At 41.7% G+C, this 18,311-nt stretch overlaps 1 protein-coding gene across 5 annotated transcripts in view; it reads right to left on the reverse strand.

Annotated features, from left to right (window-relative positions):
* srgap1a (SLIT-ROBO Rho GTPase activating protein 1a) overlaps positions 1–18,311 on the reverse strand; it is a 65,893-nt gene that overhangs the window by 5,360 nt on the left and 42,222 nt on the right. For 3 of the 5 annotated variants that reach the window (XM_026366416.1, XM_026366415.1, XM_026366419.1), the window contains exons 9-19: positions 13,932–14,129; positions 13,319–13,403; positions 12,310–12,337; positions 11,181–11,286; positions 9,409–9,469; positions 8,904–8,981; positions 8,653–8,787; positions 6,847–6,952; positions 6,471–6,695; positions 5,218–5,297; positions 1,297–1,477 (exon numbers count right to left, since the gene is read on the reverse strand). In XM_026366416.1, the coding sequence (XP_026222201.1) occupies positions 1,297–1,477; positions 5,218–5,297; positions 6,471–6,695; positions 6,847–6,952; positions 8,653–8,787; positions 8,904–8,981; positions 9,409–9,469; positions 11,181–11,286; positions 12,310–12,337; positions 13,319–13,403; positions 13,932–14,129 (1,283 nt within the window). Of the gene's footprint in view, positions 1–1,296; positions 1,478–5,217; positions 5,298–6,470; positions 6,696–6,846; positions 6,953–8,652; positions 8,788–8,903; positions 8,982–9,408; positions 9,470–10,504; positions 10,539–11,180; positions 11,287–12,309; positions 12,338–13,318; positions 13,404–13,931; positions 14,130–18,311 lie in introns of all 5 variants that reach the window. The other 2 variants (XM_026366418.1, XM_026366417.1) reach the window with 1 other exon arrangement.

The raw sequence follows: 18,311 nt of genomic DNA on the forward strand, positions 1-18,311 counted from the left end.
GGCTGTAAACAGAATTTACAGACAGACACAAGAAAGTTCAAGCACCCCAGGATGTTTGAGGTGACATCCTGTGCTAAATTGGTCTCAGAGGCGTCTCCCTGAATGTTTTATTCTAGGCTCTTTTATGGTGCAAATGAAGATCACAACCCTGTGTGCTCTTAACACTACTCGGCCGGCTCTGTTTAAGTAGGGAGCAGGATGTTACTGCGCTCAGGGACAACCTGTACAAATGTAAATTCCCCTGCTCCTTCATTAGCTAAAAAGACACCCCATCAGCAGTGCCCCTCCTGGTAAATTATTGATGGAGGCACACTGACGGGGACAGCGGCACAGGAAAGAGCAGAAGAGGAAAGAGAGGAAGGAATACTAAATGGCCATTTTGTCAGCCAGCTGCTAAATGATAGGAGGGATTCTCTTCCGGTCCTAACGAGACAGTGAATCCAGTCCATTACGCACCAACACTCGCCATGGCGGTGGATATGCTTGTTAGTGCTGACAGCACAGTACAGTGACAGGAGGGCTGGTTAAGGACCCTGGAGATGGCAGATACTCCACAGCTGAGTGGGAACGACAGTGCTGGACCTGACAAACAAGGCTGAAGGCCCTCCATGCACGACCCTATAGTATAATGATGGTCTGCACCCTCGTAAAGAGCAAAGTCGACAAGGGCAAGTGTGTTGTTTAACCACAGGGATACCATCAGGGAGAGGTGCAGGATAATTCTTTAAAACAATGAAGCTCGTACTATTAGCAGCCGCAGGACAAATAAGCTGTTACAGAGCAGAAAGCAAGATTTCCTCAGAGCACCACATGTATGTTGACTTTATACATTTTGCTTAGAAAATACAACATTCTCACAATTACACACACTATGCATATGTAATACTCTGTAGTGCCATATTTTATTCATGTCTTTCAAAATCTATTGGTTAAACCTTAAAGGAATAGTTCAATATTTCTGGACGTCTGAGACTGAACAAACAAGATATAATGTGAGATTTAGAGATGAAGGCAGGCAAATATTTGTCACCTTTAGACAGTCCCAGACTAGCAGTTTCCAGTTTTTGTGCTAAGGCGACCATGTGATAGTTGTCTAGCTTTCTATCTTTATATTAAGCATGCAGATAGAGATGTTTTTCTTCTATTCACCTTCAAGGGCAATTATCAAATTAAGAAACAAAACTGCAGGGAAATGCACATCCTAATGCAATCTGCTTAAATTCCTACGATTAATTGTGCTCTGCTTGATTTTGTGTGTGTGTGTGTGTGTGTGAGTGTGTGTGTAGAAACACTTACATGTCTTGGACTACAATGTACTGATGTGGCACCAAGCCATCGATACCATTGTGCCGTCCCTCCCACCAGTCCTCAGAAGCCCGCTGATACAGCAGCAGGGAGGCGCCCTTTTTGAAGGACAATTCTCGGGAAGAGCGCCCAACATAGTCGAATTTGGCAATGGCTTCAATGGGCTCGCCCTCTGTCAACAGAAAGAGGACTAGACAGGTCAGGTATGTCAGGCTATTATTACATGTGCAGACATTTTTAATGACATCTTTAAGTGTTCACAGTCGTAGGACATAAAATAAAATCTAAATCTGGACACATGCACTTAAATACATGTTGGCCTTGTTGCAGGACAGTCTAACTGGCATGTTTGCACACATGGATGCAGACTTGGCACACATGGAGTTCAAGTTGGTTATTTTAGTTGTAGTCAATAGTAGCCCAGCTCTACAACACCGGACCAGGGCCACAACAAGCCCTGAGGAGCTTTAGCAGGATATTTATAGCAGCTGGTGAGAGGAGATCAGTATGGCTCAGGGCTTGTCACTCACTGTATGGAGCATTTGATTGAGCCAATAACTACTAAATAACTGTACAAATTATACTCTGTACATAGAAGACTAGCAGGGGGAAGACCGGGAAAAGTTGTAATATAGGTTAGACCATTGTTAATATCCATCCTGCAGAAAACATATGTGGTTTCAACAACAGTTATAGTGCAGATGACTCCCTTATTCGACAGGTACACGTCTCCAAGCAAATATGCATGCACTACAGCAACACTAGTCTAAAAATAGCTCCTTTATTCCTCCCTCGCTCCTACCTCTACCCTCCTTCCATCTTGCTTTCTCACTTTAAGTCAGACAGGGTGTCCCTAGACAGACGAAGCCCTTCCTAACAAAGGCTCTCTAGATATCATGGAAGGGAGAGTAAATGGCTAAAGCTTGTATTGGCTGTGAAAGACCATCACGATATATCCTTCACATGCGCTTAAAAGTAATTCCCAGATGAGCAGAAAGGCCACGCGAGGAGGAAATACAGTTGTAATTCTGAGCAGAAATGAGGTTTCTTCATTTTCCTCTGAGTCCTCATTATTAACCTATTTTTATTCTTTCCCCGCCCCCCGAACTTTAACTTGCTACCTTCCTTGCTTCGCTGGGTTATCAGGAGTGACAACGTGGATGTGACGTGGCTGCAATGAATTGTGACAAGCAGGAATTTACTGTCTAAATTAACCGGGACTGCACTGCAGCAGACAAGGCTGTTAATAAAGTTGACGGCACCCTCACTGGTGCAGAGCACTTCTATTTCCTTCTTTATTTTCAGTGTGCCTTTCTTTGCAATCAATCCACATAAACACCCACCCACCCATCGGCCTTTTGTCTCTAATGTTTGTCCGCAGTGACGTGGCTGTGGCTGAAAACAGTAGTAATCTCGGTGCAGCTAAGGATTCCCCCTGCCAAGTTGTGCAATTATAACTGAGAATAGCTTCAGACCTGACCACCCGAGGTTAAACCCACACTGTCTCACACTGAAAGACTGGAGACTGGAGTTAGAGAAAAGTTGAACTGTGAGAGCTAGAGGCCTGTGGTGTAAGAGATACAGACTGTCAGATGTCTTACACAAGCCAGTGGAGCAAAGCCAGTGTGGGAATGCTGCTCTACATCCATGTTAATACACAGAAGAAGGGGGGAATAGCCAGGCATGAGATACAGTTTAGATTGATGCAATAGAAGAATATATAAAATCCTTCTTCTTTTCTACCATCTTCCCTTGGCAAATATTCATCTTAAGTGCTTGCTACAAAGCTGCACACTAAGCAGGGACCCTGTAAGCTGGACTTAAGCATTAAACATGGGGAACAGTGATGACCCTCTCTGTGCAGAAAATCCACTTCCCTTTACTAGACACTTGACAACAAGGACATTCTGCTGCATTCCTCCAAATGAGATACAATCAATGTGTCAGTTAGTTCACCTCTGACCTTGTAGGAAATTTACCAGCAGATAGGACATCAATGTATTGACGGTGCAAGAGAAGTGCCGCTCTAAAAGCAGGCAGTAAATCTCTCTGCGTGACAGCCACACTCCTTGAGACACACATTAGTCATGTGTCCAGCATGAGCAGAATTCGACCGAGACCATGTATGGCTTTATATACTGTAGCTCTCACATATGATTATCACTTTAATCCTGTGTACAGAAGTTCAGACGATGATTATTTTGTGAATGGTGGTGTAATGCTTTATGGTATATAGCCTAGCATTGTTTATTTTAATCTCAAACATATCTACCTGATCATCAGTTTGAAGCCCAGAATGACGTTTAACAACACTATTCTGAAGGTTTTTCCAGAATCCAACAGGATTTCTCAAACGTTCTTGATAAATAAAACTTGTGTCTCCTACATGGTAAAATTATTTTAAACCCATCATATCCATATAAAGTGATATGACTGACAATAACATTTTTACAAGACAATAACATCTTCACCACCAATCAGGATCGAGTGCTAGTGATTCAAGCGAGATGTTTGCTTTTGTGTCTGAAATCCAGCTGGGGTGAGCCGAGGCTTAAAAATAACTTATGACATTAGCTAGATCACAGTTCAGGACTCTGCAGGGAAGGACTCAGTCAGTGAGGACATCCTCTCGTCAGCTCAGAAAAGCTTTTGGAACAAATCTGTGGTAGCCAAGGGATTTCTGGAAAACATAATCTTCCATTATTTACTCCAAGAGCTGATCATTGCCATCTGTGTTTTACAGTGGGACTCCTCACATGCAGAGGTTTCTCTGTGGAATCACTTGTCCTGTTTACTTACAGGCTTTAATTGGAAGGTTGAGTGATTAACAGCTGATATAATAAGAAGAGATCGATCAGACAGTAGATTAATGATGATGGGGAGCCCCAGAAAAATGCTCCTTGGCTGTGAGGAGACAGGCAGTTTTTGTCACCATGGAAACAGGTTTGGGGAAGTCTGTTACTAAGGTAAGATATAAAAACTTAGATATACTTTAGTTTGTTAGTTTTACATCTGGTCGGGTCTCCATCAGGGATATCTATCACTTTTTAATGAGCTGTACTTTTATTGCCCTTTTCAGTTTTTCACTGAACGTTCAATACTAACGTCTGACCCTGTCTGATATTTTGGTTTCAGCTCAGTCAGTTCACTCACTGTTTTATTTGGACCTCACCAATTGGTGTCCATTTCACTCAAACAAAGAACCCTAGGTATGATCACACAACCTGAACAGATCCCACCATGTCTGAGACAAGTCTACCATTTCCTTTGTATCTACAAGAGCCTGGTGTTTTTCTATTTCTTCATATTTCACTTGGACACATGGAGATTTCGTGAAACCTAAAGAATACACAGACTGTATAATTTCTGAATAACTATTCAAATCTCACACTTACTCCATAGATTTGCAAATTTTCTATTCTTTTATGTTTTACAAATTACTCAAACACAGATTTTACACAAACCAATGAAAACATTAAAAGAAACTAAGAAATGTTATCTCAAGACCCTTTAACCCACATAATTATACATTTCTCTCCCGTTTTCTCCAATGAGTGAGGACCACTATGGGATTTGTAAAAGCTGGACATGGCGATCCCAAGCCTCCAGGGGAGAAGCAGAACCATTAGAATATGAATGGCGGCCCATAACTATGAGAGTCCAGTTCCCTGGCACTTCAAGGTTACTGCATTAAGAAGCTGAAAGACAGGATTAGCTGCAGAGACGTGCAGAAATCTGGGTTTAACCCTTACGACTCCACAGACAGAGGGGAAAACATAAGTACAGCCACATCACATAGATGGGACAGTACAGTATTTTATTCGTGCGTGTGTGTGTATGTTATTTGTGTGTATCAAACATCCAAGTCTAATACATTTCATACTACATCCATGTACTTGTATTTTCACTCACCGTCCTCGCTGGTGTGCGTCTCTGTACCTCCTTCATTGTCTATTTCGTCCAAGGCTCCATGCTCACTGTAGGGGCTCTCACTGTGGACACAACATGCAAACCATCAGGACCACGGTTGCAAGGGGGCTGAAGGGTGAGCTATTGAAGGACAATTTTAAAACAGGGAACAGCATTGGATTTCTTTGTGCATATCTTTTGTATCTTTCTATTATCATCTAAAAAAAATCTAATCTGAAGACACTTTAACTCAGTTTGTACACTAAGTAATAATGACAATGGGGAAAAGAGTCCTACAGTAAGTTTAAAAATCGGTCATTGTCAGTATCCTCATAATAAATAATAAATACACACACCCACCAACCATCACATACACAGACACACACTTCCACGGATCACCATGCCAGGAACTGACTGTCTTCTCCCATGCTACATGTCACTAGCTGCCTCCTCGTCTGCTAGACAGGGAGGCAGCCAAGACAACAAATCTCTCCAGGGCTTCACGAGCCTCACTGTGGGAACACGGTCATGCTGAGATGTGTGATTAGCTCTAGCTGGGGATACATTCCTCTCAGTTTTTTTTGCTGGTGTGGGGGCATCGCAAATGAGAAATAGAGACAGATAAAAAGAGGAAGAAACAACCGATAAGCCCTGGAGTTGGCAAACAGTCCTAGATTTGATCATTTTGAGTCCAGTGCGTGCTGCAATTCACTAATCATCCTCTCCCTGCCAGGTGACCTCTTTCTTTTTCCTCTTGCTGTGATGATGGCAATTAAAGTGATTGTTTCAGTCTGTCTCACCTTGAAAGCAGTCCACCATGTAAAGTCAGCTCTGAAACATGCACTACCTTGTCATGTTACTTAACCACAGACACCTAATTGGTGACTGTAATTATTCACATCAACTCTTCCGACATACTACTGACACAGAAAAACACGCATACCTACACGGTGAGTGTCTAATGAAGCAGGTTTGGCTGAGTGCCTTCGCTCCATTCGCGATTTTTAAAAAATGAAATGGGGAAAACCACCAGCATTTATCCAAGTCTGAAACCTACTTCTCATTAAAGAAATCTGTGCAGCTGCATGAAATGACCTCATGTGCATAATCTTTCTTTCTTTCTTTGCTTATAATCCTGGAATCAGACACTAGTGGCACGGTGGCCTAGTAGCTAGACAGTGTTTGCTGTTAGAGCAAGATGCAACATACTGAATCCAGCGAAAGGCTTTTTGTTCGTATATTTTCTCCTTTCTCACCAATAGTCTCCTCCGGCCATGCATTTCTCATAAATTGGTCCATCCAGTTCTTTGGCATCAGGAAAGATGGTTTCGTGGTGGATGATGATGGTTTTGACGATCTCGTTGACGTGGGCCTGGCAGGAGACCTGGTCCTGGCTGTCAGGTGTGGGCATGAGTGTGGGGCCAAAGCATATGGCCAGGTTGTATGGGTCCATCATGTTCTCGTCACTGTACTGGGACAGGCTGCAGAGGGGAGAAAAGGATGGAGGTAGTTAAGAAAAGAGCGAATGAGAAAGGAGTTCAAACAAGGGTTTAACGATAAAGACATACTGTAGCACTGGGACAGTATTTAAGGACAAATCACTCACTTACTGGTGAGTGTCTATAAACTTACTGGTTGAGAAAGGCGAAGAGGTAGCGCATCACGATGAGGACTGATCTGGGAATAGTCAGCAGGATCTTACGGATGTACAGCGCTCTCTCATACAGGTTGTCTATTCCTACATCAACAAAAATAATAATCAGAAAGGATCTGATGCTAAGAAAGTCAAATGCTCTAATACAATAAGAAAAATACTGTCAAATTAAGCCGTTCTGCTTAGAGTCACTTCAGGGGCAGGACTGACATCTGCAGTCTAATTTTGTCCATTAACCTCTCAGGTTAAATGCACCACCTTGTATAGCCATACATAAAAAAACAATCATCTATCTGACACCACAGAGGAAGAGGAAGTTATCCTTCTTCAATAGCAACTGATAAGGCCAAAGAGTACTTCCTGCTCTGAACGAAAACAGTATCTATTTTGTCACGTCTTTTCCTTTTACAATTAAAATTAAAAAAATAATAATGATCAAAATAATTATTTAAATATTGACTGTTCCCCCTCCCTTTTCTGTCATCATAACTTTAACATAACAAAATATTTCTTGTGTTGTTTTATAAAGATGCTGGGGGATTCCAACTTTACGTTTTTTTATTACTATCTCGTTTGTTCTCCGTGACACTTGAAGCAGTCTATTTTATTTGGCTTAGCTTGGGCTGTGCTGGCTGCTAAAAATAGCCCTGTCACCCTCCAGCCACTCTGTGCCATCTGGGAATTGGGCTTCTGGCATAGTGTGATGTATTTCATTTTTTATGAATACCTAACAAGGACTGTGCAAGGCTCCTGAGCACTTCAGAAGCTACTATTTAAAGATGTATTCCAATGCACACTTTTACATCACCAACTAATGTGTACTGGGAGCACAGCCGTGCAAAACACCCCGACTGCTAATTCCAAAATGAAAGATATCAGGAGCTGCACTATACACCGGAGAACAGTTAAATGGAAAAGTGATTCTGGGGCTGGTCAGAGCTGTTCCATGTAGAATAAGCAATTTTAAATATGGAGCCTGGTGGGCGTTCAGCCCACCACTGCCATCACTGGCATGTTGAGCTGGAGAATGTGAACAGGGGATCCCCATCACTCATCCTGCACAAATGTGCAACACGTATGCTCAGGAAACACATACAGACACACTTTGTACACTTGTGGGTACACAAGGGCCTGCACCAACATCAAAACACAAGTGACAGCACAAGGCATTACAGCACATGCTGTGTCCATGTGACTGTGTATGTTGCAATTGTTCTTTAACAGAGCCACAATGCACACAGTGTCATGTCTTAAAAGATCAGAAAAAGCCACACAAAGAGTTGACTGACTCACACTGAGATGACAATGTGACTATATTTGTGAGGACTGTAGATTAAGCTCTGGACTCAAACACTAATTACACATTTCACCACCATCCTACAGTTACAGCCACTTATGTTACTTTAAATTCCACTCAGTAATCAAATACCACAAAGGAGTATTCAAGCAATGTCAAAATAAGAAACAAGAGCCTTGAAAATTCCAGTGAAAGTTGAGAAAATACATCAACCAAAGATTAAACAATATCCACCACAAGCACTAACAGGCATTCATCTACAGAACTGACAGCGTACAGTAGCCATTTAAGTTTAATATCATACTTTTAATATCATAACTTCAGAACAAATCCAACAACATTAATGCAGACTATTGCACGGTATAGCGGAGAAGAACTGTATGATGCTTCATATGATGAATGACAATTCAATTTTGGATAAAGCAATCAAACAAACACTATGTTAGGTCATGAACAAAGACCAGCACAAAAATGTCTATGTTCTTACTGATGCAGGAGAGCAGATCATTGAACCTCTCTTTGGGGAAAAGAGGGTTCTCCAGACCACGGAAATAAAGTTTGAGGACGCCAGCCACTGAGTTGATATCATGATTGTTCTCATCATCCGTCAGTGGGTCATTTCCTGACACACGGACAAGAAAAATATTATTATGTGTGCAATGTAACTAAAATCCTTACTGGCTAAATATTATCCAGGTGATAATGTTTAGCGAATATAGTTTAAGAAACATCCTATACCTCTCTCAAATGAGTTCTTGATGTCATTGACTTCCAGCTGGGAGCCAGGTACACGGAATATTCCCTGATGTTGGAGGCCTGCACAGAGAAAAACATAAAGAAAGGGGGTAAGGAAGGAAGAGAAACAGAAGGCAAGAGAACTGCCATAGGAAGTCGCTCCCATACTCTGCAGCTAAAAGCTTATTTGGTTGGACCTAAAAGGAACACTCAGTCCTTTAAGCCCCTTCACTTTCCTAATTAAGGATAATTAATGAGTCAGGGAGACTGCAATCAAGCTTTAGGAAAACGTCTTTCAGCTGGAATTAGGACTTAATAAGGGGACGGAGAGTTTAAGGGTCAGGAGGAAGCATAATTAGTCTGCACTAAACAACTAAACCCAGAAATGAAAAAGGTTGTAGTTGGTTTAGAGGAATTTATCACAGAAAATAAAACACAGTAATATATTTGTGATTATTTAACAGTAGACCAAAAACAAAACGTCTAAACACAACAACAAGCTACTCACCATATAAATTTATGTAGCGAATACAGCTTTCAACCACACGGGGAATAGCTTGTCCAGAATCCTTTGAAGGCAGAATAAATATAAACACTCACATGTCAGATTATGTCTAATACATATCTACAAAGGCAAGAGCCCAACCCATACTGATCTCTGTGAATAATATACAGTTTTTCTGGCAAATAACTATAAATTATAAACATGACAGAAAACTACTGTTTATTAAACTTAAATTTCAAAAATATTTAAAATACAAAAACTGTATTACTGCATTTAATTGCCACGATATCTGTGTGTGCAAACATTCAGAATAAAACAGTATCGGTTGGGCTCTAACAGCAAATGGTCAATAAAATGTTACAGATACAGAAACATGCACACCCACTGTAAGAGAAGACAGACAGAGGATCATTTTGATGAGGTCTGACTAAGACAGAATGAGTTGATTTCATTATCCTTCTATAATGATTATGAAATATTATTTTAAGTGTAAAAAAAACACTAGAGACTAGCTTCAACAACAGTCATGTGCAAGCACATTTCAACTGGATTCCAGTGTAGCTAAATATATTTTGTCTTGTTATGTTAGCAATCAAGCGCACCCTGTGTTTAAATTGACAAAAGCTTATCTGAAGAGCCACATACTCGATATGGTGCTGAGGGCAGGAGTGCAGCTCAGTGCTGGACAGGGTCAGTACATGCTTTTAATGATACAGTGGATCTGTTTACAACCCTCAGGGGTAAATACACAGGCCAAACTGACCGACCATGCCAAAATTGACTACCTATCACTGGAGTGGGGGCTCTAGTGCTGCAGTATTATGTAATGCTATCTCTTTGGCTGCCTGAAACAGGGGAAGATTGCTTTATCCCATGAAATCAATGCCAATATTAATGTTGGAAGTGGTTTACATTTAGGAATTTCTAAAGAAAATGTAAGCTAAACATTTCCTGCAAAGTCATCTAGTAATCTTGTTGAACAAATTGTTTTCAATTTCAGTCTGTCTGAGTCTATAGAAGTTAGTTAATGAGTATGAGGTATAGGCAAAAACACCACAAAGTGAAAATGTTTAGGTTTGGACAGATAAAGGATGTCTACCTGATGTCGAGCATGTGAGTTCCGTCGTCCGCGGCTACAGAGAAATGTAACAAGAGCCAGAGATGGAGAGATACAGACAGAAAGTGAGAGAAATGCAAGACCCAGATTAGGACCACAGCAGCTGCCCACCAAAGCTGTTGCTAAGAGCACACCCTCATTCCACAGTATTCTGGTATCAAACCCAATAGAAAACCGCTGGAACTGGACCAGGGCGGCCACCAGAGAGAGGTGGTGAAAGGCCGGAGGAGAGAGGCAGCACACATTTGCTGCCTGGCATCCACTCCCTCACTGCTATTTATCCTGCTGCTTTCACTGGCCTCTGTGCTCGCTCTGGAGGAGAACGTCTCTGCCAGAGCAGCTCAGCGATACCAGGTCAGCAGTGAGTCAGGGGAGCCGAGGGAGACAAACATTTATCCCTTCAACTGCCATTCCTCTCCTCCTGCAGCCGTCCAGATCCATCAGTGCCACCCCTTCGACTGCCAGAGCTCACCCACTCATGAGGAAGCTATGCAGAATCCATCTCAGCACACATATGTTGTTGGTTTTTGTTTGGTAAGAGATTAATACACGTGAAGATGCTTAGGGGGAACCCACCAACATGATCAGAAAGCCAGAGCAAGACAGAAAATAGACAGCGGGAGGAGCGAGGTCAAGCAGTCAGACTGCTAATTAGTACCTTGATAAATGACTCCAAATTGCCATTAAATAACCTAACATTAAAAACAGAGCGAGGTCTAGGCCGCCGGGTGCCCGTGTGTGTTTTGTGCGGCCCATTGGGATGTCTAGAATACAAAGAGGTTTTAGAATAAGCAATCAGTTAGTACATGTTTTCATTTCAGAGCGCTTTACCTCTGTGAGCCCGATTCCCTATAACTTGTTCAGGTTGCCAAAATATTGGCACTCGTGATCATGGACAAGTGAGTGATATGCGTGTGGATGTGTGTGTATAAATGGCCTCTTGTGATCCGCAGATGAAATGTCCAGGACTGGGAAAGCTGCTCAATCATAATGCATCATAATATTTCTTTAAAATAAATTCATGCCAAAATAAAAGATGATAATCATTATTATTATTATTATTTAATCTGAGCATAGGTTTTCTCGTTTGATTTTTTTATTCCTAAAATGTTAGAAAATAGTGAGAATCTGATCTCTGAATGGCTTTTTTGACTAAAACAATATAAAATATGAGTTCTTCAAAACTTGGGAATGCTTTGCTTAAAAATTACTACTAATTAAGGTAATTAATAACTGTATAATTAAGTTGGGAGTTATTGTATAGTAAAAGTAACTAAGTTACTAAAAGTACTAAAACTAAATTAGTGAGAATTTAATCAAATCAATAACTTCAGAGTCATTTTAAAGCTACTTCATTCCAGTAATGTTGCTCCTCTTTTGTTGTATGTTTGATCCTAAAACTTTTTCTTTTATTCTGCTCCTCTCTTGCTCTCTGAATGGTTTCTTAGGTTACACAATCTACACTTTACCACCTCCCCTTCTCTTTACAGCCCCAACAAACAGCGTGGCTGGACCTGGAAGGTCTGTGACACATGATACCAGGTGGGGCTTTATAGATGTGGAGGCCAACACCTCTGCTCTGTGCTCTCCACCGGTTTTGTGTTTTGTGTCATGGATTCCGCTACTAATATGGTCACAAAGGACTTCACATGGGAACTTCCTGAGGCAAAACGTCCTTATCTCTATGAGCTGCAACATGTCACAAAGGTTTCTGTGGCTGTTGAAAGAGATGTGAATGTGTATCTTGAATATCCACAGAACCTGAAGTGTGTGAATGTGTACTTTACCTTGTGGTCATGTATTCAGCTCTGTGGCCTGTGGGTAAAATAGAGAAAAGAGAAGACATGTGAGGGAAAATTAGATATGTGGACATGCCAGGACCTGTTTCTGAGGTCCCTGCGGTGCATTGTGCATATGTCTAGTGAGGCATTTGAAGCCTGCCGTCTGTCCGCAACCGCTGGCCTCTCCAGCAGCACAAACAAAACCCATGCAGGCACATTGGCTCAAAGCCTGCACAGACACTTCTACAGACAACACTTCAGCATAGAAACAAACATCCATAAGGTACACTGTTGAATGTTTACAACTTACATATGCAGAGACTAATCATTATAAGAATACACAGTGCTACAGGTTTGAACTTGCTTCCAAACAGCATTGGAGAACCGGAGTAGCTTCATTTGCGTGGCCATCTGTTCCCATGAACAGGATATGACCTGCCTGTGTGTCTGAATGACTCATACATTACTTCAGCTCATTGACAACAATATGATTAAAGAGCATGTATGAGAAGCAGGAGAGTTTTCTCTTCCTCATTAGTACACAGCGCCATCACTCATTAAGTGTGGAGTCTGATGAAGACCACCTAGACTGCTGCTTAGAACAATGGCTGACAAATACTGTCTGGGTTGAAGGCAGATTAGCCAAGGTCTTGAGGAAAACCCACCAATGTAGTACAAGGAGAGTGTACTATAATGACCGCCACCCTTTTAACGCACAGCGGTCTATTATGTTTAGAGAAAGTTATTCACTAAGATGGATAATACAAGCTCACAGCCCCTCCAGCTCTGGCTTGTTTTACTAAAACCCAGATTACCATCTGTAGGAGCTTTGGTCGTGAAAACAGACTACAAAAATAGGTTTTCCATGCAAAAATGTTATAAATGATAAAACATTTTTGTTTGGACACAGATTGTGGCTAATATGTTGTCACTTTAGCTGGAGGAATACTGAAATGAAATGAACTAGCATTCACAGATACAGGAAGAAGGTAAGTAAAAGGGGCTGTGGGTGTACCTTCGCCAAGCGTCCTCTTCAGCAAGTCGTGTTTGGCCTGCAGTTTGGTGATGAGATTACTGCCCTCCAGAAACTCCCGAAATTTCTGTGGAGAATTGGGAGTAATTACAAGGCGGCCCTGAGTGCCAGCCTGAGCGTCCGCTCTCAGGACAGCCATCTATGATCAGACAGCTACGGGCAAAGGACAAACTGAGAGTCTTTTCAAAGCTTTTATCAGAGCATGTCCATCTTTAGACTGAAACAGGATAGCAGTTGATCAGACATGAGAACATTTTGGAAGAGCTACTCCTCTGTCAGCTGATCAAAGGGGCTTGGTACTTAAGATTTAAAGTCCAACAGAATTGCAATGCACATATTAAGCACATTAAAGTCTACATAAAAGCTAAGAGTTATTTTCAAGATTTCTAAAGCAGCTATTAAACAGAGTAAACAGTATAAACAGATGAGAGAAATCTAGCATTTTCAAGTGAGCAAAAAAGCAACTAGATCAAAGAGCTCTATAAGAGAGATTTATGTCTATCTTCTTACAGAACAGGAAGAACATGTCTGAAGCCTTTTCTCTTTGTATTTGTTAACTTGTATTCTACCCACACACTCTCCTTTCTACACACACCATGAAGTAGAACTGCTCTGTCTCCTGCTGGTTGGCCCTCCTCTTAGCAATGCTGGGTTTGCTGAGGTAGGTCTCCGACACGGTGGACTTGACCGACTCGGTGGACCGGCTATGGTGGAAGCACTCAGACACGTCGTAGTCCTCGATGGTCACCATGTCCTGGATGGTGGTCAGGGTGGCCTCTGATGTTTTTTTGATCTAGTTACAGAAGGAAAGGAGGGGGAATGATTTGGGACTGAACAATGTGGCACAGATAAGTGCTACCTGCTTGAAAGGTAGACGTCATCTCTTCACTATCTTTATGTTGCTATCACAGCATACTCAGTGGCTTCACGTCACACCCCCAAAATATCTCATTCTCTACTCCATGGCACTTGTTTTCTGAACTTCTGTTTTCTGCATGGTACCAAAAATCCACGAGCCCCTGACTTTAACCCAAAGCTCTCAATTTACACACCCAGTTGAACGGGAAGTGAACAGTGTCGGCTAGAGATGGTGCGGTACACTTTTAGGATTCATTCATTCATTCGTTTCTCTTGGATCTTATAAACACCAGGACTGGGCTGAAAATGCCCCACCATGAAACATGCTTAAGTGGTACTTGCCATAACAGTGTTTTATTTAATTAATGAATTATGTAATTGTCAGAACTGCAAATGTCATTCTCAAAAAATAAATCATGAGCAAAAGCTGCAGATGAAAGGCTCAGCTGATCTAGAAACACCAATAACCACCTCTCAGGAAACATTTAGCAATATGCTCCGGTGCTTTCAGCAGAGACGCTCTGGCAGTTCAGCTGAATGTGCTTTTAAAAGGTGGGGCCCCTCATCTTACAGCTTTGAGTGTAACACAGCTGGAAGTCCTCCTAATTATGCTTAATGGTCTGAAAGACCCCAAGTCAAAGGTAGTGACCCCATTTTTTTTATTAAGTCAGCTTGGCCTTAGCCCTAATAAAAGAACAAGGTGGATTCCAGGTGTAACAATTATAAAAACAGAGACAGAGGTGAATTAGAAATTGTTCCTTTAATCTGCTTGACTCATTTGGCTTTCAAAAAAAGAACACAAGCCACCTGAAAGGAGAAGTGGACTTTCATGTTTTACTGTGGTGGATTAGAGCGCTGACACTCATGCTGGAGCACGCAATGTGAATGTAGTCAGTGTCATTCAATCATAAAATACAAACCTACTGCATGTTGAAACACGGCAAATAACAGCAAATAAAAGGAAACGGTGATATTAAAATGATAAAACGTCTTAGAAACATCATCCTTTCTTGTGACAACAGTAAATGTCACTTGGTCATCGAGGGGATGATTTCCAATACCAGATTATTAACCAGCTAATTGAGCACAGGTCACTAAATCTTTTTACTTGTCTGTAATTTAGTTCAACCCATGCTAGATAACTGGAAAAAGAAACTTTCTCTGTTCTGGAAGTGCTTGGTCTCCCTGTCACCATGTCCCAGGCAGTCTTATCCTGGGTGGGCCCAATGGGGTGAGAGGCCCAGCTGTCATCATGAAGGCAGGACCCATGCATGCGTGAGAATGGCTCCCAGTGAAAAAGCTGTTGACTTTATTCATTATTCAGCAGACGAACAGTTACCAGTGTTCACTGCCGGGCTCAATTACAACAACGGAGCTCTAAGAAAGACTCAGTGGACATGCTCATTAGTACCTGTAGCTGCACAAGATTATTGAGTTTTGTTTGTTTATTTAAAAGAAAGAACCATGACTAAGGTATTTTCCAGTTAAAAACTCAACTAATTCAACTAATTGCAATAAGAAAAAAAAAAGATTCTGCCCAGCATCTGCACAACATTGCTAGCACTCATTTCAACATCTGTCGTCACGTCTCAAACGGCGAAACGCTGTCCATAGCTTTCAACAGACCCCTCACACCCCCACTACACACACACAAAGCGCTTTGATGTGCTTCCCTGGGATGAAAACAAACACTCCCCCGTGAAGGGGATGGTATTAAATTGCCAGGGTTTAGTGTGAAACATCTTGAGAATAACAGTTAAGGGGGCTTGTATGTGTGGCGAGAAGACAAAAGAGAGCAGAGGTGTAAAATCAGTGTGAGCTCAGAGGCAAATGAGATCTAAATGGTCAGATCATTAAATCTGAAGAAGAAATGAACCATGCTGGATGACGAGCTGAAAGGAACGACTCATTTTTTTAAATTGAAAAACAAAATGAAATTGGAACTCCTGCTACAGACAACAGGGCTATGTTAACTCCAACCCAAGAGGAAGAGTGAGCTCCAGAGTCTTCCTCCCCACCCACCACGGATGCAGGGTAAATTATTCTGCAAATGTTTTCTTTCACATTTCACAGGAGTCAGTGTGAGGAAACAGCTGCACATCTATTAAGGACTGCCCTGCAGCTTTTCCTGGCCGGATAAAGAAAGGCTCTTTTTCTCTCGTGTTCGTTTGACAGTCCTGTTTGTAGCTCGTCACAGCCCTTCGAAAGTTCATTTTTCAAGGATGTATCTGGCACGCTGTGCCCAGGAAAAAGAGGCCATCTGGTGATCCTAACACACGGCAGCAGCGCCCTCCAATTCTGACCCATCAGGACATCCGCTTTAGAGACGCAGGCGGACAAGGACACGGAGCAACCAAAGCTTGTCATCATACACTCACACACAAACACACACACCTTAAACACATATAAGGTTATGTGCCCAGTTGCAGAATAACTGTAACCCTGCAGACGGTGTGAACTCTATACACTGATCTGACTCTTTGAGTCCTGATACAGATACATGAGCTTTGTCTATTGACCAATGCCCAATACTGATCTGATCTGATCCAACGATTCCTGGAAACAGTAAGTCAGGAAGTGGAAAGAAACGTCACCACCTTGATTTAACTAAGCAAGTAAATAAGAGCCTCCCACTGCCAACAAGCCATTTAACTCTACTTGATGCAGCGAGTAGCTTTTCATTTCTTAAACATCCATGTCGGAAGAAACATCCTGTGGTCGTAGAGAAGGTGTTAATCTGTTTCAGAAGGGTCAAATTATTGACATGAATCAAGCAAAGAAAACAGTGATGGTCACTTTAGGGTAAGAAGACAGGCGGGTGAAGTGATGCACCCATCATGTGCAGTGTCTACTCCAAAAGCCTATGGGGGCAGTGCTATGATACGGGGTTGCTGCAGTTGGTCAAGTCTAGATTCAGCAACATTATGAGAACAAAGAATGAGGTCAGCTGACTTCCTGAAATAACTGAAGGTTTTTACATCAATGGATTTTTTCTTCCCTAATGGTACGGGCATATTCCAAGATGACAATGTCAGGATTCAACAGGCTCAAATTGTGAATGAGAGGGGAGTATGATGCATCATTTTTACTCATGGATTGTCCAACACAGAGTCCAGCCCCTAACCTCATTGAGAATCTTTGGGATGTGCTGGAGAAGAATTTGTGCAGCGGTCCGACTCTCACATCATCATCTGGACACGAATAAGTGTTGTGACATTGCAGAAGGTTATCGAAACCAGTAGATACCACAGCGAATGTGTGTCATAACATTTTAATTTTGGATTTCTATAATAGGACTTAAATCTCATAGATTAAAACTTTATAAAACTTACTGTATACAATAATTAATCATCTGAATATGACAATCCCTATTACTAATCACCCCCAAATGAATAATAGGAATGACGCAACACTGAATGTAGATAAAGTTAATTGACATGCTCTAAAAGGAGGATTAGAAAAACTGCACCAATGCAGGGGGTGGAAGAAAAAATAGTAGCAGTGAGAGCTCAGAGTGGAAGCAGGTCAGACGTGATGCAAAAACAAATCTGACACAGCTGCACTGTGAGAATTAGCAGCAGTCACAGAACTTCTTCACTATTGATGTTTGCTTTATAAAAAATATTGAGTTACTTAAGCAGAGATGCATCTCCAATGTCAAACAGAGTAGCATGGGAGAGGATTGCGCAGTGGAAGTGAGAAAGTGAATTCCACCGATGGGAGCAAAAATGTAGGCTTCACAGAGAGAGTTTGATGGCTACCTGCAGGGCATAAGAGAGAGGAAAATACAGAGTATGTGTATGTGTGTGTCTGTGTGTGGTGTGTGTATATGCAACAAAAACTTTGATTTCCGCAGCTATCATCATCAGCTCTTCTCTGCCTCACCTTGGATGACTCCTGGCTAAAGTGAACTTTTCTTTAGTAGCTTTAATATTCAGCAACACTGTGAATGTTGTAACCAACAGACAGCAGCATAACGAAACTCCAGATCCCCGGCAGACAACAAAACTGGAGCAGCACAGAATAGTTTTGACATATTTGACATGTCTACAGCCCATTACGCCACAAATAGGGTGGTACTTTTTCCCTTTCTCTGCATAAATATGAGCTAAAATGT

Source organism: Anabas testudineus, chromosome 6, assembly GCF_900324465.2.
Source record: "Anabas testudineus chromosome 6, fAnaTes1.2, whole genome shotgun sequence".
NCBI lineage: Eukaryota > Metazoa > Chordata > Actinopteri > Anabantiformes > Anabantidae > Anabas > Anabas testudineus.